Below are 20,677 nucleotides of genomic sequence, written 5' to 3'. Positions count from 1 at the left end.
AATGCCGTTATGTAACGAAGTAAAGTTTCTGGGTTTTGTACTTGACTCGAATCTGAATTGGAAGTGCCATGTCGATCAGCTTTGTAATAGGTTGAGTAGTTCTATATTTGCGTTGAAAAAACTACAACCTTTGATATCAAGGAAGTCGCTTAAAAACGTCTATTTTTCACACTTTCACTCCTTGATGTCATACGGTACACTGATTTGGGGAAATTCAACAGATGCCAAGAGAGTATTGATTCTCCAAAAACGTGCCATCCGTTTACTGGCTGGGGTTGAACAAAGGTGCCACTGCAAAGAACTCTTTAAAAAGTATTCCATAATGACGCACTTTTCCCTATACATATTTCAAGTTTTGATGTTCGTAAGAAGAAACTTGTCTACGTTCAAACGTGTCGAAGTTATAGGCAAACAGATAAGATCGACGGGAAGACTGCGAACAGTGCCGCGTCGCATGGCACTTTCATGCAAGAATCCACGAGTGATAGGCCCTACCTATTACGAACGCCTACCCGCCGAATTAAGAACTGAAATCTCTGACGAAGCATTTGAACTTCAACTGAGGAACTTTTTATTGAAAAATCCATTATATTCGGTAGATGAATATATGGAATTAAAATTGTAATAATTTACCTGACATTTTGAACTATTATTATTACCAATTGCTCATAATTTCATTTTAATATGACGATCATTATGAGATACCTAACTATTAGACTTTTAATTTGACTTGTGCTATATTATTTATTTAGTTTTTAATGACGGTGGTTTTGAAAACCACATTTACAAATTGTTAATTTAATAATTTCTATTGTTTTTGATTTTTTTATTGATTTGATTTGAATATTATTGACGTTATATTATTGTATCTTTGCATGCCAAATTATTATAATTGACGATCATAATGTAAATTCATATAGGTTAACGTAGAATAATTTATACTGTAATTTACCATTATGAAATAAATAAACTAAACTAAACTAAACTAAACTATAATAGTTATATGGAAATAAATACGGCAGACGAATAGGCTATCTTGTATAAAAAACAAAATGGTCCGACTTCCTACCACTCTCATTACGACCTAATTTAATGACACCTACGTTAAAGTCAATGGTGCAATTTGTGCTCTTATTTCCATTTGGTACTACATAAACCATGACCAAAATCATTAAGTAGGTACTCTAATTAAGGATGAAATCGACCCTCCCCTCATGAGGTATACTTAAGTATTCGCCTGTTGGACATAGGGAAAAGATTACCTAAACCTACAACAATTCGATTCGAACGTTAATCCTTTTCGCAGCGTTTCTAACGCACACTGGACGTCGGCCCTACTTAGGTGTAAACGCTTGTAAAATACGCTCAGGACTCAACGGGGACGATTTATTTATGGAAGAACCCGCTCCCTCCTCTCTCCCTTCTTTACACCAAAAACCACCTTAAAAGCTACGCATTACAATTATTATTTCTTTATCAACGTGGAACTTAACCTTAGGAGGTTGCTGTATAGAAGTGTGGGACTTAAGACTATTGACATTCGCCTGTTTTTGGGTTAACTTTTCTTGGTCCTTGAGCATGGAAGGCTTTACTCGGATAAATGAGCGCCGTAAAGAGGTGTGCGGCTAATTTACTTGTCATCTGCGACTCCTCGGTTTTTAAAGCGATTTCGCAGCGTGACGGAAGGCATATTTATTCTTGTTTATATTGTAAAGTAAGCGATTTATATGAAGCTCGCAATTAAGTCCCTCGTCTGAGCTGTTCGATAAGGTTTGCGATCGAATACTTCAACATTATACAATCAACAATATTTTTTAAAATATAAAACGCTTAATATTTTCACAACAGATACATCCATAACTATAGCATTAAGTAGTTCGTTTGCAAAGTAACCATGGTGTAGGTACGTTCCCCTTACAGTTCCCCTACCGAACAACATTAGTAAAATTAATTATTTTGAATTAGGTGAGTACTTAATTTGTGAAGAACAGTTAGATTTCAAAGAGTTAGCTCTACATGAGATCTGGAGGCCGATTTTTGAATGTCGACCATTCGATTACGTGAATTTTGTTCAATATTATCTCCACTACAAGCGCTGAACTTTTTTAAAGTGAGAACCGTATGGTTTCATTCTTGTCTTGATGACCTACGTTCACAGCATGATTTTTTTTTCGGTGCCGGTACCAACCATTAGAACTCTCTAGGTATAGGTACCTAATCATTTCCAATTTTGAAACGTAATAAATACAAAAATCTTGGCAAAGAATACCTTTTTGTACCTTTTGGCGTAGAAACTCTAGAACTCTAAACAAGTTGTTGTTTACAGAAATCGCGAAGCGTCTGGTTGAGGTAACTGGTGACCGAAGAGCTGGCGACTTCCTCGCACAACGTATCAGCCTTGCGATTCAGCGTGGAAATGTCGCCAGTATCCTTAGTACAATGCCTCAAGGGCCTATTTTAGACATTAGCTAGCTTTTAAGTTTAGTCTTAGTTTCTTATATAATTAAGTACCTAAATATGTTTAAGTAAATAAAAATTTTGAACTTCTAGGCTCCAATTTCCAATACAAATATAACTTCACCCTATTTCAACCTTGTAATGTAATATCTTATTCTATTGGTATATCATGTTTTATACCGTTTATAATTATCTGTTCAACCATCACGCTGTCAGACAATTAAACATGTATTGAAGCCAAATTGTAGGTAATTAACACGAGTAACATCTAGATATAAAATCTATTAACTTTTAAATAATTAAAGTACAGGTAATTTTAACTTAGGCCTCCAAATCCGAGTACTTAGGACAATAAATAATTCCTGTCTTATAAGGTACCCCAGCAGTAAATATCTGACAAGTGCACCCGGAATGAGCCAAACTAGCTGAATAGTTGAATACGCATCCCCTTATTATTGTTCGTGATTAACCCTTTACAGCGACACCAAAGGACTGAGCCGGTGTCAGCCGTGTACCCGTGTCTAAGGAAGTGGATCCTGTTTCCGCCAGGCCCCGCCTCATGCATGCCTATACGCTTCATATATGTAATATACGCACTACGCATACGCCGCGCCGCCATTGCACGTATACTTTTTGCCTGCGTTGCACTAAAGCTTGGCCCTTTTTTACCTCATGAAAAAGTTTTGAACCTCGTAAAAACAGTTTTTAGATACATAATAAAATATTTCTGAAAAAATACAGGAGAAAGTATTTCTTACATTTGTTAAGCATCGTACTAGACTGCTGAAATGAATACTGATTACTGAGTAAAATCTATAATACGCCAGTTGTCCAGGTGGCCTCAATATATTGGGTTGGCACAAAAGTAATGAGACACTTGGTTTACGTTTTATATTTTTTATTATTATTACAATACAAAAAGCTTAGTCGATGATGTAATCACCATTAGCATCTATGACTTCTTGCCAACGATCCGGCAAAGTTTGGATGCCTTTCGCCCAGAACTCTGATGGCTGTGCCTCGAAAAAGTTGTTCAACTCCACCTGTACATCATGGAAATCATTGAATTTTTTACCCCGCAAATGTCGTTTCAGGGCTCTAAACAAATGAAAGTCTGATGGTGCGAGGTCTGGAGAATAAGGTGGGTGGGGTATCGTCTCCCAGCCCAAGTTCTGCAGCTGTTGGCGAACGGTAGATGCGACATGAGGTCGAGCGTTATCATGTAGTAAAATTACAGTGGCTCGTCTTCGTCGTTTTTTCTTGATAGCAGAAGATAGTTCGGTGAGCTGTGTTGAATATTTGTTAGCGTTTACAGTTTCATTGTGTAATAGTTCATGAAACAGCATGCCTTGCGAGTCCCAGAAACAACAAAGCAAAACTTTTAAGCGGTTCTTTTGACTCAGCTTCGGTTGAGTTGGTGGCGTTTCTTCTCGAGGCAGCCAAAAAGCACGACGTGTATCGTTCTCATAACAAATCCATGATTCATCTCCCGTAACCAGATCAGTCAAAAACTCTTTACGTCGGGGTCGCAGCAAAAGTGATTGACAGATGGCGACACGGACTGCACGACTGGCGTCGGTAAGGATGTGCGGTATCCATCGAGCCAAAACTTTTCGATACCCAAGCTCATGCAGATGGTATTCCATAGCGTGGTGACTGCAGTAAAGTGCTTCCGCTAATTCACGAGTAGTAGCATCAGGATTCGACTGTAGTTCGCGGCGTAAATCGTCATCATTGAATGCAGGTGGTCGCCCTGAGCGTGACTGACTTTCAAGGCTCCTGTCTCCTGATTTAAAACGGTCAAACCCTCTGGACACCGTGGCATGGCTTGTACTTCCAGCGCCCAATGCAGTGTTGATATTGTCAGCCGCAGCCCGCGCACTGTGGCCTAACAAGTACTCGTATAAGTAAAGTGTTCGAACTTGTCGCTCGTCCATTTTATTTCAATCTAACTAAACCAATCACGAGGGCGGCTTTATATACCCTCACATTAGAAGTACCTAGAATGTTCTACAACATACTAGAATATTATCGAAAACAATTAACTTAAGAAAGGAAATGTATAGAGTTTTGTAGAGTGTGTCATTACTTTTGTGCCAACCCAATAGGTTTTGTTTTTTTTTAATACCTGTGTTCTCGGTCAAATAAAATACAGGCCGTCTGAGGGTAAGCAGTCACTTTAACTTATGGATGCCCATTGTAACATTTGTAACCAAGAGGCGTTACAGACTGACCAACACTAATAATCCTCATTGAGCTCTGACCTGGCAACTTTACACATCGATAAGAACTAGGAGCACAACACTGTGAACATAAAATAGATGTTTGTTAAGCTCAAGATCACAATGTTGTTTTCTAAACATCACATCGTCTTTGATTCCGTTCTATCAATTGACCCGTTTCTATTCAACATTTATCATTTCCCAAGAATTTGCCTGTCAAAATGTTTCCTCTCTGATTCGATTAGAACAGCAATGGCGGCCGAGCTTTTTGAAAAAACGTCCGCGCGGGGTGTTAGGTTACCTTCCACGGGTTACCCGAGAGGCTTTGTGCGCCCGCGCAACACCTGTACAAAAGTGTTGAAGCCCTTGATTGAGGAAGCTTTGAAAGCCCGCAGTGCGTATTGTGGATAAATAAGCACTTAATTCAATTCGGACGATTTAATGAATCGAGCTTAAATGAGATTTTTTTATGTGTCGCCTGCGGCTGCGGATTGTAAACAGTCGGTGTGTCTTTGCCACTTGTTTGATCTACAGTCCTTACAGACAAGGTTTTCACATAGTTATGTATCTACATATTATATGCAGGCCTCGGATTATTTTTCGCATGGTAAGATGAAAGAAAACTATGGAGTCGATATTAAAACTAAACTTTAATTCATATTCATACTCATACTCACTAATTTTCTTAGTCCCGTAATACTTTTGTCCCTTGTGCAGGTTGACAGATCGAAAATTAATCTTACTGAATGTAATTAAAATTATTTATGTGGTGTGATTTGGGAAGCCTTTTGCTTGGTAAAGGGTTACATTTACCCTGTAACTATATCAAATTAGTTACTATTTTGTTTGGTTCAGACTACTTTGTTGCGGTAAACGTAATGCTAAGTACTAGTAACACATTTCTCATGATCGTATTTTAGATCTTTGTAAGGTTCTATCCAGTATAAAATTGGAGAAACTTGCGGATCAGACATAATTGTTTACGTAATTATTGCACGCACCGATTGCAATAAATAATTAAGTGACACATCGCGTCGTGAATGATTGACATGACATTGACATGCAAATGATTTTTGATAAATCAGCTAGTACTTAGCATTACGTTTACCGCAACAAAGTAGTCTGAACCAAACAAAATATAGTTACTATTTGATATAGTTACATGGTAAATGTAACCCTTTACCAAGCAAAAGGCTTCCCAAATCACACCACATAAATAATTTTAATTACATTCAGTAAGATTAATTTTCGATTAACATTTTCGATCTGTCAACCTGCACAAGGGACAAAAGTATTACGGGACTAAGAAAATTAGTGAGTATGAGTATGAATATGAATTAAAGTTTAGTTTTAATATCGACTCCATAGTTTTCTTTCATCTTACCATGCGAAAAATAATCCGAGGCCTGATTATATGTATATAGAAGGTAAGTTACGTATGTATGTACCTACCTAGTTGCTTAGTGTGACAGTGTACTTACCTACTTATTTATAGTCAATGCTTAATCTATTTTCTTATTAGGTACCTACTGTGTCCTGTATACACTATATTCAATTACTATCGGCTTGCATTGTGCCGCTGCTTAGAATTTATTGACTCTGGAAGTACCCTCTATTTCTAAAACATCGACATTTCTCAAACCCGTTATCTTCTAAACCCTATAAACAGTGAATTGTGGCACATTTCTAATTGTAAAAATAACAAAATGTGCAGACTCTAGCAACCTACCTATGTAAATATATATAATAAAGAAATGACATAGTTCTTGACTGTTACTACGTGGCATATTTTTAGAATAAACAGTTATAAATACTTAATTGTAATTATATTGAACACGATCTAGGTATTTCAAGTTTAGCCCCTTTGGCAATTAAAACTATTTATTAAAGCGCACGCTGTTTACTGTTTTGCTGCTACTTAAAACTAAACCAAAAAGTTATTTTAGAATAAAGCATTTCCAAAATATAACATTACTAAAACATCATTCAAAAAACAGTTCCACGTTTTAGAAACTGATACTTATTAGCGTAACACGGGTATCTGTCGCTCCACAGACGTATTGAAACAACAAGACACACCCGACTCGGGTTACACAGCTGGGCTCTGACAGAAAGAGCCTGTCAAAGGAGCTGGTAGTTGTTGTGAATACTATTTTGAGTTTTTCAGCAAAAAAGCGTAAAACATACCTAAAATAAAGAACATTTAGTAACAAAGTAATCAAGTTTTTAACAAGAGGAACTAGAACCAAAACACAGGTAGGCTGCTGGCGCCATGCAGGCAGATTCTGCAGCTTCATCATCATCCTCCTTGCGTTAACCCGGCATTTGCCAGCGCTCATGGGAGCCTGGGGTCCGCTTTGACAACTAATCCCAAGATTTGGCGTAGGAAAAGCGAAAGCGACTGCCATCTGACCTTCCAACCCGAAGGGTAGGTAAACTAGACCTTATTGGAATAAGTCTGGTTTCCTCACAATGTTTTCCTTGCAGCTTCTAGGTTTAAAAAATGCAAAATACCGGTTAATCGAAATTATACATAATAACTTAAAATTTCACAATAGGCCCAATCATTCGCAAATAAAACATGTAAAGCGCACATACCAATAGAAATATGAATGAAAGAATTATTCGTCACCTTGTTTCCCAGACGAATGACACAGTAGGTACTCAAACGAGTGTGAAGTTGTGAACAGACACTTGACGGTTCCCACACCAGTCGATTGCAATGAAGCGTAATGATTTGACTCTTTGACAGTTTCAGGAAAGACCTGTCAATGTGCAAAAGAAAGCAAATGTGATGGGATTTTGTAATCTATTGCTAATCCTCTTGTATTGAGCTGTCACACGGTGTATGAAAATGTGATGAGATATGAGATACATGTACCTACCTGGTTATGGTTAGCTTCCATATTTGATATAAATAATGTCTTGGTCAAAAAAAGCAGTGTTCATAATTATTCACAAATAAAAGATATTATATTAGATACTTATTTTGTTTCAATTTATATTTGTTTAAAATGTCAATGCAAAAAACGCACTTATAAAGTAAACTTACGACAGACCGAGAAGGGTTTAACATATCTATAATACAAATCACGCAACGCAATAAGTACGAGTACCTCTACTATTCTCTAGGAAAAAATCTTAATTTTTGACAAAATATACTTTATATCTATTGCTTTTTTAGGGTTCCGTAGTCAACTAGGAACCCTTATAGTTTCGCCATGTCTGTCTGTCCGTCCGTCCGTCCGTCCGTCCGTCCGTCCGTCCGTCCGTCCGTCCGTCCGTCCGTCCGTCCGTCCGTCCGTCCGTCCGTCCGTCCGTCCGTCCGTCCGCGGATAATCTCAGAAACCGTTAGCACTAGAAAGCTGAAATTTGGTACCAATATGTATATCAATCACGCCAACAAAGTGCAAAAATAAAAAATGGAAAAAAAATGTTTTATTAGGGTACCCCCCCTGCATGTAAAGTGGGGGCTGATATTTTTTTTTCATTCCAACCCCAACGTGTGATATATTGTTGGATAGGTATTTAAAAATGAATAAAGGTTTACTAAGATCGTTTTTTGATAATATTAATATTTTCGGAAATAATCGCTCCTAAACGAAAAAAAAGTGCTCCTCTAACTTTTGAACCATAAGTTTAAAAAATATGAAAAAATCACAAAAGTAGAACTTTATAAAGACTTTCTAGGAAAATTGTTTTGAACTTGATAGGTTCAGTAGTTTTTGAGAAAAATACGGAAAACTACGGAACCCTACACTGAGCGTGGCCCGACACGCTCTTGGCCGGTTTTATTATATACTTTATAAAATACTCAAGTACGCAACTTATAGAATAGCGGTTTGCCTTGTGCTGCCATCTTTTGTCCGATAGCAAACACTAATTTAGTTACTATAATCTCTAATGGGTGGCGCTATCCCACTGCCAGTAGCGTTATCTATCGTCGAGTAGCTTAACTAAACAGTTGCATTTTATTGGTTATAGATGGCATAAAAATCAAAATAGTTATGTTAAATAAGCTATATTATTTCAAAATGCATATGAAGGTTTATTTTAATTGTTAAAACGCAATAAATAACTATAAATAGTACTGTACAAGTTTTCCTGCTAAAATGCAATCAAAAGGCCCTAAAACCACAAGATGCGTCAAGCGGATGAAAAACTCACGCAGGTAGGTATTTCCCCCTTGTTATGATGTAACGTCCATTGAGGAATACAGAGTTTGCTACAACTCTTATAAGTACAGCGTAAATAACATCTCAGCTCCAGTCTCTAAGTAACACGCAAATAGACAAAATGGAATTCGAAAATAAAGTGGTTTTGGTGACTGGAGCGAGTTCCGGCATCGGCAAAGCGACAGCACTCCTATTTGCCGCGCGCGGCGCTCGGCTGGCGCTCGTGGGTCGGGACGAGGGGAAACTGCGCTCGGTCGCCGAGGAGTGCGCCAAGCACCAGAAGCAACACCTGCAGATCGCAACAGACCTGTCCACTGACGAAGGTTGCGAGACGGTCGCTAAGCAAACTTTAGAGCATTTTGGACGGTAAGGAGAGGAAATATTAAAGAGTGTAGATATACATATCATAACAGTACAGTACCTACCTAACTACTCAAATTCATATGCCGCAGATAGCAGTAGGTACCTATGAAGCTGCTGATCCGCGTAGTTAGGTACCTATTATGTTCGCCCGTTTGCCATTTTTTAATTGTTGGCGTAGACAGATTATGGAATTGGACATCTTGACCCTTATAGGCCACATTAGGCACAGCGGGGGTTACGAATAAATCGCAGTTAGCGAATTTCGGTGATCGGCCACGTACCTAAATAGGTAATAAGTACATATTCTTACCGCCAACCCAATTGATCCCGATGTTCTAACCGCTTGCAGACTGGACGTGCTGGTGAACTGCGCCGGCGTGGCAGCCATCACGTCGTTAGAGACGGCGGATATGGCGTCGTTCGACCGCGTGTTTGGCACGGTGGTCCGCGGCGCCTTCAACCTGACACGCCTGCTCGCGCCCACGCTAATAGCGGCGCGCGGTTCCATCGTCAATGTGTCCAGCATCGCCGCCACCATGGTGCATGTTGGCAGTCTGCCTTATGGCATGGCGAAGGTTTGTTTTATGAGTTTACTGCATAAGAATGCACTGTACATTCTAGGTTGTTAATTGTACCTTTCTGCCTATGTGATCGTTTGGCGTAAAACAGTAGATAAGACGATTTAACTAAGTTTAGATCTGATGATTGATGGATGAAGAAAAAGCTCTGAGAATGAAAATTATGATTCATCCTTGATACAATTTCTTTAAATATTTCAGCACGAACTTCCTTGATTTGATTGTTTTCTATTGACAGGCGGCTCTCGACCACTTCACGCGTTTGATCGCCCTCGAGTTAGCCCCCAAAGGAGTGAGAGTGAACACCGTTAGTCCAGGACTCACAGTATATATTCCATATTTAAACCTAACATAGAGTAATAAGCGATTTCTCTAATAGTATAGTTCTTTTGCCCACTTTCTCAATAGTTTTTTTTTTACAAGCATATATTTGCAAAATTTCGGAAAGGAACATTCAACCCCACGTTGGGGCGAGTTGTTCCGTGTCTGGGGCAAATTGTTCCGCTTACATAATATAAATAAAATATAATAGTAAGTTAGGTTTCTTTCCAGTAAAACAATAATTTTAATCGTTACATTTATTTATGTTAAGGCACCGTTATAAAATATTAAGAAAATAACAACAAAACTACTAGTTACACAAATTACACAATTATACGAACATTATGTACTGTTTAACTAAAATTGAGATCCTTTAGCTTATAAATGTAACTACCTGCATACTTAATATTAATTAGGGATACAATAATTATCCAGGTAAACACTTTTTTATAACTTAAATATATGGCACTTCCATGACAGAACTTGAAAAAACAAACATAACTGATCTTTTGCCGGTTGCTGAGGTTGTTCACCATTCCGACCCAATGTTGAAGTGTTCATGGTTACAGGGAGTTTTACCGCGTTCAGTTTTGCGCCTGTAGGTACGTACCATCCTAAAAAAAAAGATTCATCAAAAAAATGTATCCAGTACAAAATGAATGGGGTAAGTTGTTCCGAGGAACAACCGGCCCCTTTAGGAGGGAACTTGTAGCCCCATATTACGTTATTGTATAAATATTGTCATACTAGCAAATTAACGAAATCAATTGAAAAAACACTCAAATAATATGATACCTAACTAATGCCACTCTTAAATAGGAAAGATACACACAAATCAGTCAATAACAAATGAAACTAGACCAAAAAGACTAAATACGAAAAAATGTACTCACGTGGTGTTTTAATAGCACCGTGCACGCAGCCACTCGTCCGCCGCCGCCGGAGCAACTAACATGGCCGCCAGCGCTGCGCGTCACCTAATGCTTAAGCGACGCACTTCACATGTATTGCTATCTCTTTTCTTTGCAAAGTTATAACTGTCGGAACAACTTACCCCGGGAACTTGCAGCCCCGCCCTCCCCTAAGTCAGAAACATGTTTTCGTGCTAGGTATACTTACCTGGTTTTTATCAATCATCGCCGTAGCGAAGGTTAGTGTCTATACCTAAAAATATTGCACATTGCGTTTAGGTCTTAGGTAATCATCCTCTGTCCATTTTTTCCTTATTCCAACTGTAAAAAATATAACGAACGCTAAATTCGGTAACAGACGGGTTTGGTGCATTTCTTGAACATCGTAATCAAAATTACCTATTGATTTTTTTAGAACACACCTCTCCTTCAACGCTTGACTGGCCATTCAGACGAGGAGCACGCAGCCTTTCTCAAGAGCAGCGAGGCCAGGATCCCGATGCGGCAGATGTGCGAGCCGGTTGACGTGGCGCGCGTGATCGCGTTCCTGGCCGGCAACGGTAGCCGGCTGGTCACCGGCGCCACGGTCAAGGTCGACGGGGGCCTGCAGCTCGTTGGCCTCGGAGAGATGCTTAAAGACCAGAACGACGAGATGAGAAAGTGAACATGGACAACCTACCTCCTGTCTATAGTTCGTGATTTTTTTTATACACTTAGGTATCATAGGTGTAGGTATTACCTACACATGTAGGTACATATATAGGAATTAATTCCATAAGTTATTAACCACGGCTATGTCCCATTGTTGGATTGTTTATTTAGGTATAGGTACCTACTTGTAAGAATATAAAGAGTTTTGAGAATTTGTATTTCACTTATTAATAGCTATTAAATCAAAATGATTATGAATTAGGTATTACTATTATAAGCTGCAACGAAAGGGCATATTTTCATTACTTTAAAAATATTTTTATGTGTGTTATGTTATGACACTGCAACACTGCTACCCAAACTTGAAACGCAATACATAACAGTTAACTAAAATTATTACCTATGTATCGCATAACATGACGATTGGTCTGACGGGTTCGAATCCCTAAGGCGCATTATTTGTGTGATGAAAATAGATAGGTATTTAGAGTGCCTAAGTCATGTTTTCTATGTGTGTATGTATCTATCCTATATAAGTAGGTAGGTATGTATACCGTCGCTTAGCACTTATAGTATAAGTTTTGCTTAGTTTTTTGGGACTAAATGTTTGATTTAAAGAACAACATAATATATTATTCTAAATATTCTAATATACATATGTGGTGCCCCATGCCTGAAGGGTGCTTACGCTTTATCTAAAATATTTTTATAATAATTGAAAATGTCCTAGGCAAAGTACAGTAAGTAAGTAAAGCTGTTGCGTTACCCTCTACTTGAAACCACGTATGGCAGATAAACCAGCCGCACAAAGAAATGATGTTGAAATAAGTATTAATGTTTTTATCACGTTTTTATACTATGCACTAGTGATTAATATCCAATTGGCTATGGATGGCAGCGTCAAAGTGTGTCTTATTATAAAACTAGCGACCCGCCTCGGCTTCGCACGGGTACTATACCTACATGTAAACCTTCCTCTACAATCACTCTATCTATTTAAAAAAACCGCATCAAAATCCGTTGCGTAGTTTTAAAGATTTAAGCATACATAGAGACATAGGGACAGAGAAAGCGACTTTGTTTTATACTATGTAGTGATGTCATATTGTACCTAAAAACCTGAAATTTAATTGAATCTCTGATCCCCAATGGTACAACTATTAGACCTGACTATATTCCATTGAGTATTTGATGAAATCTACTTGTGAGTAATTAATTTAACAACCATAATAAAACGATATTCATTAATAGGATTTTACTATTAATTTAAATGCATAAATGCTACAAATATATTACACAAGATTAAAAAAACAGAAACAGTATTGCTATTTAAAAATAAACTTAATTAAAAGTATTTAGTCATGGAAACAAGGCTGACTCCAACAGACTATCTCATATTTCATTACATCATTGTACACCTTTCTTATTAGAGTTCAATACATTAAATAATGGCAAAGTATAGTGCACAAAGTAAAGGATTGTCAAAAAAATTCAACAATTCAATAACTTACTACACAATACAATTCCTATCTCAGCAGTGTCATTACTTAGACACTAAAGTCAGAATTGAAATAAATAAATATTATACAAATTATAATTATGAGACAGACAATTACTCAAAAGGATTGTTGGTACAATGGCACTTTATATAATTTATAAATTCAATTGTGTATGTCAACTACAAAGAGATGTAGCCACTTTTTCACCTTATTACAATGCAATAAGGTGAAAAAGTGGATACATCTCTTTGTAGTCGACTTGACAGTCCATTATGACATGATCTATAAGATAATAATCAATATAACATGAACTACGTCTAGGTGGGCAATACAAGCTAAAACTATGTATAAGTACCATACTGAGTATGGCACTGTTGTCTGTATGTGCATAAAACATATTTGGCTGCATAAAACATTGTTATTTCTAACCATCATGGCAAAACATATTTTGAGTTCCCAAATGAGAAAAATCTTAGAATGCTTTCTGTTACATACATTTTACATTTACAGTATAATATGACAACACTCTTACTTTTATACAAATATACTTTACAATTACTCATTTGCCTCATTATAAAATGGCTGGAGTTCTGCTGCCATATTGCACTTTTGTTACAAGGCATGACAAAATCAAAAAATATACATTGAGTTAATGCAAAGACCAAAATAAGTTATGAGCTCATCAAGTTACAATCTAGAAATTATCATTAGAGATCTGGAAAGCAGTCTCACTGCTGTATCAAATTACATAATTATGCACACAAATGTGATGATATTTCTTGTGTAGCAATAAGTTTACACAACCAATTGGTACACCTATGATTTTGGTGCGTACAATTGTAACTCTAGGTTCATAGTAAGTAATAACATATCCACAAACATGACTATAAAACCCATACACATTACAGTATCAATTAAGCTATGACAAGTATTTCTGTGGTTTTAAAGGTTTGTCATCATCACTGTCAGAGAAGCAAGCAGCAAAACCACTTTTTTCCCGAAAAGAGTCCTTATTCGATTGTCCTGTTTTGTTTAAAAATTTTCGTGCAACTCCACTCTTTGATGATGGTCTCTTCTTCTTTGCACTAGCTTTTGCTTCATCTAGCACCGCATTGGCAACATTAATAGTTGCCACAGTACTTTCTTGTTCAGGAAAGTTGCTACGAACATACACTGTAGGTTCTGTAAGTTTAGAATGCCTGCTTCTGCCACTCCTCGTTCTGGAGACTAGTTCTGTACTCTCCAATCTGCTGGATTGATTTGTTGCAGTTCTCTTATCTGAACTTAGCTTAGAGGGTTCTGTCTTCTCAGAGATTTCTACCATTAATACATCTGAGGAATTATTTTTGTGCCTCTTTGGATACCTGGACCCAGTTGTACTGGTTGACTGAAAAGATTTATTCAGGACACCATTTCTACACTCACTTTTAACATTTACAACTTTTTGCCCTCTTTTACTTTCCATAAACTTAAGTAAGGAGGTACTTTTATCAAGCTTCTTGGTTCTAGATTTTTTATCAACAGTGACAAGGTTGATAATATTCTGGGAAGAGTCAGTGCTACAATTCAAAATGTTAGTTTTTGGATCTCCTGTGGCTTTGTTGATACTTACAATCAAAGATTTCTCTTCCTTCTGTGCACTATGTCGGGATTCTTTAGCCAAATTTCTACTTGGCTTACTTCTCACTTTTCTTGGAGTCTTTGAATTTATTTTAGTAGACTTTATATAGTTTGCTGTGAACCCAGAAACATCACTGAGATCATCAAACTGACCGTTAATAACCCCATTGTTGGGTCTTGGAACAGACACAGCACAGGTAGTAGCATTGGGTTCTCTGTTTGACAGATTTATTAATTTTGTATCCTCCTCAAACTTTCCTGCCTGGATACACTTGGGTACAATGGCATGATTGTTGCCATCGGAAGTGTCAAAGATATCAAGAGTACTGTTTAAATGGCTATTGTTGTTGACAGAAGACTGTACTTTCCTCAAGCTTCTCCTGAGGTTCGATGTCACCTTGGGTGTAGATGTGACAACCTTATTTTTTTTATGCAGAGCTCCACGATTGCTCTTCTTTTGTGCCTTTGTTTTCTTGTTCTTGATCTGCACTGACGATTTTTTTATATTAAAATCAACATCTGACACCAGCGTCTCAGAATCATCACTGATCACTTCACACACAGGCTGAGGAGGTGCCTCAACATTTGTTTGGTCCAATGTATCAGAATCATCATTTAGAACAACAAGCTTCTTCCTTTTCCTTTCTGGCTCTCCTTGGTCATCAGGGCTAGCCGAGTGAAGAGGTGCACGAGAACACTGTGGCTGCACACGCCGAAGGGGATTGTTGTACCCGGCTAAACACGGTGCACGTTTAGTCACAATCCAAAAAGTGATTTCGTCCATGTTGTTCATAAAGGGAGAATCTGACACAACTCGTGGTAGTGGAGCGCGGGGAGTAGGCCGCGGCTCGGGGCGGCGGCGGGGAGAAGCGCTGATGCCGCCAGCGAGCATGGCGCTGCCTTCCAAAAGAGCGCCGGGAGCCAACACTCGCCCAGGGCCCGCGCTGCGACCGCCAGGCCCGCCAACCCGCATCCCTCCGTCTCCGAACTTACGCTTGACCCCGCAGGCCCATGCCTGCGGTGTCGAAACAATTCCTTGTCCATTCTCTATATATCGATCACATTCCATAAACCTGCAATCATAAACATAAGGATGAAGAGAGTCCAGGCAGTATATGGACGTCAAAGTTTTGAAGAGTAAATATGTATTTTACTCACTTTATTATGCTTTTCGGTTTCGTCGAGGAGAGTTCCAGCTCCAGGTGAAACGGAATATTCCAATGGAGACAAATGTCATCACCGGGCGGCGGCGGAGCACCAGACTACACTACAATTGTCACGATATAGATATACAATGATGTTATGACTCTGCGACAGCTAAATCATTTGAATGAGAGATAATTGGCACAAAGTACGTAATTTTACAATAAGTCCCTACGAGTTTTAGAAGCTTTTTCACTACGATTTGACGCAACAACAATGAGAAGGAAGATGGCGCCCTAATGATGCAGTGTGACTAGAAATAAATATAACAGCCAAGCGTCTTCACTTAAAAAAAAATCAAGTCTCATAACATTTAAATAACATTAAAATAAAATAACACAAAATACACTGTACTTGTATCAATTGGCAAAATCAATTTGCCAACTTGATCCGTTCCTACAAAAATAATATAATTATTTTATGTGTCCTAGGACTCCTAGGCACGTCCTAAGAACCATGGACCTTCAATAGGGACTGAGCTCACACTTTTTTTACTATTCTAATTTGAACTTTATCACCGGCGCAGAAAGGCGTTCTTGTCAGACTAGTAAAAGTGTGTCCACGTGAGAGGGTAAAGTTGGGGCTGGTGTCCCTCTCGCACTTATTGCCACTGTCAAAATCATTTGAATGACGTCATCCCTGTCATACTTTGGGGATACCAATCAATATTCAAAGTTACTACCAAATCTACTAATACCCAATTAAAGGTTTTTTTTTAATTGCCTGCAGTTGGCCTAACAACTCAATCTAGCTTAATCATGGACTTTCAATAGGGACTGAGCTCACACTTTTTTGGCCATACTAAATTGAACTTTATCACTGGTACATAAAAGCGTTCTTGACAGACTAGCAAAAGTGTGTCTACATGAGAGGGTCAAAGTTGGGGCTGTTGTCCCTCTCGCGCGTGTGACCAGTGTTAAAGAGATTACTATAGTAGTAGTATTTTTACCTGTATGATAACTAAGTTTATAAACTTCTTAAATTATTTTTGTATTATATCGAGGCAAGGGTATTAATACCTTATAACGAATTGGTAAGTCATTATTATGAAGCCATAAAACCAAAGATTTGCTCAATTAAAAAAAAACCTTTAATTGGGTATTAGTAGATTTGGTAGTAACTTTGAATATTAACTGGTATCCCCAAAGTATGACAGTGATGACGTCATTCAAATGATTTTGACAGTGGAAATAAGTGCGAGAGGGACACCAGCCCCAACTTTACCCTCTCATGTGGACACACTTTTTGGCCTAACAACTCAATCTAGCTTAATATATCTAAATCTATGAGCTTAATATATCTAAATCTATGGTGACGTCATCGCTGTCATAAATTGGGGATAACAGTCAATATTCAAAGTTACTACAAATCTATATTTTTTTAAATTATTTATTGCATTTATTCAATTAAGCGTATAAAATAAAGTCAACGCACGATGAATTTGCAACAATTTTGATAGCTCTGCCTCTGTAAGGTTTAAGTAAACGTCATCATTTCATCGAAGTTTGACGTTTAAAATAACAGTTGCACCGGTGAGGCTGTCAAAATTGTTGCAAACTTATCGTGGGTTGACTTTAAGTACAAATTAACCCAAAAATAAAACTAACTAAACTAAATAACTTACATTAGGTATTTAAAAAACCTACTGGAAGAGGCCTCGCCGCGCAACAACCACAAACTACTAAGAAGATACTATACTACGTATGCAACAACTGGTGCAAAGGTGCCCATTACACTCACCACGTTGAATAGCAATGCATAGCCTTTGCAAAAGGAATGAGCTTGAGCGCGGGCCAAGGCAACTTTCCGGATGCGCCCCAATTCACTAAGGAAAACTTTTGCATCCGCGCACCAGCAACCGGACGGACGTCTCCAAAGAGGACTCCAATCACTATGGACATCTCTACCGATACTAGGATGGTGAGCGCCGAAAGCTGGCGGACAGACTTCAAATCAAATCAAAAACACTACTATGGTATAAAATCGATGTATCGTCAAAGATGTAATTTATTCATATAGGCCTAATTACAAGCTCTTACGAATTATAGTTCATTACATAAACCAGACACATATTATAATCCTAGACTAATCTAATTATCAAAGCAAATCTATTATTGTAATTATTGTTCATGATAATTATTGTTCACAATAATAAAAACTTCAGTAAAACAGTGTGAATTGCGCACGCGCCAGTTTCACGCGGTCTATCGCGCATGATTAGCCTTTACACGCACGCTCTTTCCGTTCTCAAAAACTTACACACTCCATCACGCGCGAATGAACGTTTAGCTTAATAAACTAACAGAACGCAATCGCGCGTGATTGCGCGCACAGGCGTATGGTCGAAAAGGTATCGAAACCCTAGTCTGAATATAAAACTATTAAAATAATATAGGTACAATCTGACAAAAAAGGGTAGAAATTAAAAAGTGGCAACATAGTAGTGTAGTCCCGTTTTCTCACACATATTGATTTGAAAGAGATGACACTACAATGTTGCCAGTTTTTAATTTCTACTCTTTTTGGTCAGACTATACTTTTAAACGTAAGTAATATACAGATAAAAATACTATAGACCGTCAACCAAATCTTGTCACTAGAAAAAGGCGGCAAATTTGAAAATTCGCGGGCTAGCAACACTAGTTTTGAAAAACGGTGGAAGTTCGCATGTCATTTGTATCTTATCTGTGGAAATCTCCGACCTACCAAAAAGAGAAATAACTAGCATATATCCGTCCCTTTTTAATACATTATCTAATTCGTAAGGAAGGAGCGAGCCCCTTGAAAAAAAAATATCTGTTGCTGTTCGACGTGCATTGCTGGTTTTTGTTCGTTTCATAGGGATACCATACTTTAGTTTGATGTACATTGCTACTGCCAAAATTTGGTTGACAGGCTTTACTACTTTGGTAACCTCTTTAAAGTCTTTTAAGACTTTTGACAGGAGAAGCGCGAGGAGTGGTTCGTTTTTAGGTTATATTCCCGTAAATTAAACAACTTTCCCTATTTACTAATCAGGTGGTGGTTTATTAATATAATAAAGCCATAGGTTAGTATAGATGGACGGAAACGAGAAGGAGAAGCCTCCAGACGAGGGTGGTGGTAATGATATGAGCTGGGACACTGCCACACGCAAGCGTAACTTTGATTTATCACCAACCAAGCTGGAGCCTTCCCCCAAAAAAATAGTAATTGGTCCGGCAGAGCCCGAAAAACAGGAGGCTAATACAAGTATTACAGTTGAGGAGTCCGGTAATAGTAATGTGGTAGAGTCAAACGCGAACAATCAAATAGAGTCAACTGAAATAAAGAATAGTTCCGTAACTGAATCCAACCCACATTTATACAAACACCCCAGTCTAGACAGCAAATCACGAGAGTATGGTGCCGACGATGATGGGCCGTTCATTGTGCATGTTTCTAGGGAGGACGCCCCTGCTTCCAGTGCCACTCTAAAACCCATAAATGTAGGCCTCTTACTAACTCAGGCAAATGTTAATAACATCCAAAGGGACGGTGGCATTAAATCAGTAGGTCGCAACAGAGTAGCAGTCACTTTCTCCACAGCGGCAGATGCAAATAACTTCCTGAAACACACGCTTCTAAGTAAAAATAAGTTTACCGCTGATATCCCTTCGTATCATGTATCTCGAATGGGAGTGGTACGAGGAGTTCCTTCAGATTGGTCCATGGAGGAATTGGTCAACGGGACAACCATCAGAGAAGGTAAAGGGAAAATCCTTAAAGCTCGTCGGCTTCAACGGAAGGTGTTAAAAGATGATGGCTCCCCATCCTGGGTGCCAACCCAATCGGTAGTCATGACTTTTGAGGGACAAAGCTTGCCGTCTAAGATCTTCGCATATTACACCTCATTAGTTGTGGAAGTGTATCAGCTGCCAATCATCCAATGTAGGAAGTGCCTCAGGTTTGGTCACATCCAAGCACAGTGCCGGTCTGATGCTAGGTGTTACAAGTGTTCACAAAAGCACCCTGGTGATGGATGTAACATTGCTCCGGAACATGTGAGATGTCTATTTTGTTCGGGCAGACATTATGCTACAGATAAAACATGCAACGAATTTGGTCGGCAGAAAGCTATCAAACTTGCTATGTCCGAACAGAATATTTCTTATGCAGAGGCAGCCGCTCAGTTCTCAGCAGTTCGTCGGCCATACTCAGACGTGGCAAGAGTCATGTTCGAACAGGTTCCAGACCCCTCTAGGTCGTCTGAGTCACCCTGCCATCCTAATGTATTTATGCCGTCACCTCCGTCTACAACTTCTTATCGCAAGACAGTATATCGGGCACCCCGGCCGAGGGTCTCTCTTTCCCCGGGTTATGACAGAGAGGCTCACAATAATATTGTCCGAACTCCCCCACCACAGCTCCCCAATGGCCAGGCCCTGAATGGTGCTTACAATAGAGTCACCCCTCAGGAGGACCTAATGGAGCTGTGCTTGAAGCTCCTTACAAACATCATCGCGAAATGGAGCGACATACTACCGAACGACGTTGCGCCTTTAATGGTCACACTTGCAGAGCGACTCACCTTTCACAATAGGTCACCAGGTCAATTTTTTACAATGGAATAGTCGGAGTATAATCCCAAAGAAACCTGAACTTACTCAGATGATCAATGACCAAGCGGTGTCCGTTGCGGCCATTTCGGAGACATGG

General features: G+C 38.7%; 2 protein-coding genes and 1 long non-coding RNA gene across 3 annotated transcripts; 1 reads left to right on the top strand and 2 right to left on the bottom strand.

Annotated features, from left to right (window-relative positions):
- The first annotated feature begins 8,929 nt into the window (after positions 1-8,929).
- On the top strand, positions 8,930-11,890 carry LOC125226957 (3-oxoacyl-[acyl-carrier-protein] reductase FabG-like). The gene is made up of 4 exons (XM_048131147.1): positions 8,930-9,220; positions 9,567-9,792; positions 10,034-10,120; positions 11,443-11,890. The coding sequence occupies exons 1-4, from the start codon at positions 8,976-8,978 to the stop codon at positions 11,689-11,691; spliced, it is 807 nt and encodes a 268-aa protein (XP_047987104.1). The 5' UTR covers positions 8,930-8,975; the 3' UTR covers positions 11,692-11,890.
- On the bottom strand, positions 10,362-11,194 carry LOC125226966. The gene is made up of 2 exons (XR_007177135.1): positions 11,010-11,194; positions 10,362-10,730 (listed from the first exon to the last, which is right to left on the bottom strand). It is a non-coding gene; the product is annotated as an uncharacterized LOC125226966 (long non-coding RNA).
- Positions 11,891-12,918: 1,028 nt separating the features above from the next.
- On the bottom strand, positions 12,919-16,309 carry LOC125226950. The gene is made up of 2 exons (XM_048131135.1): positions 15,956-16,309; positions 12,919-15,870 (listed from the first exon to the last, which is right to left on the bottom strand). Exon 2 carries the CDS (start codon positions 15,864-15,866, stop codon positions 14,097-14,099), a length of 1,770 nt encoding a protein of 589 aa, XP_047987092.1. The 5' UTR covers positions 15,867-15,870; positions 15,956-16,309; the 3' UTR covers positions 12,919-14,096.
- Positions 16,310-20,677: the final 4,368 nt, after the last annotated feature.

Source organism: Leguminivora glycinivorella, chromosome 1 (assembly GCF_023078275.1).
Source record: "Leguminivora glycinivorella isolate SPB_JAAS2020 chromosome 1, LegGlyc_1.1, whole genome shotgun sequence".
NCBI classification, from domain to species: Eukaryota; Metazoa; Arthropoda; class Insecta; order Lepidoptera; family Tortricidae; genus Leguminivora; species Leguminivora glycinivorella.
The sequence above is the reverse complement of the archived record's forward strand: the minus strand, read 5'-3'. Positions and strand labels throughout refer to the sequence as shown.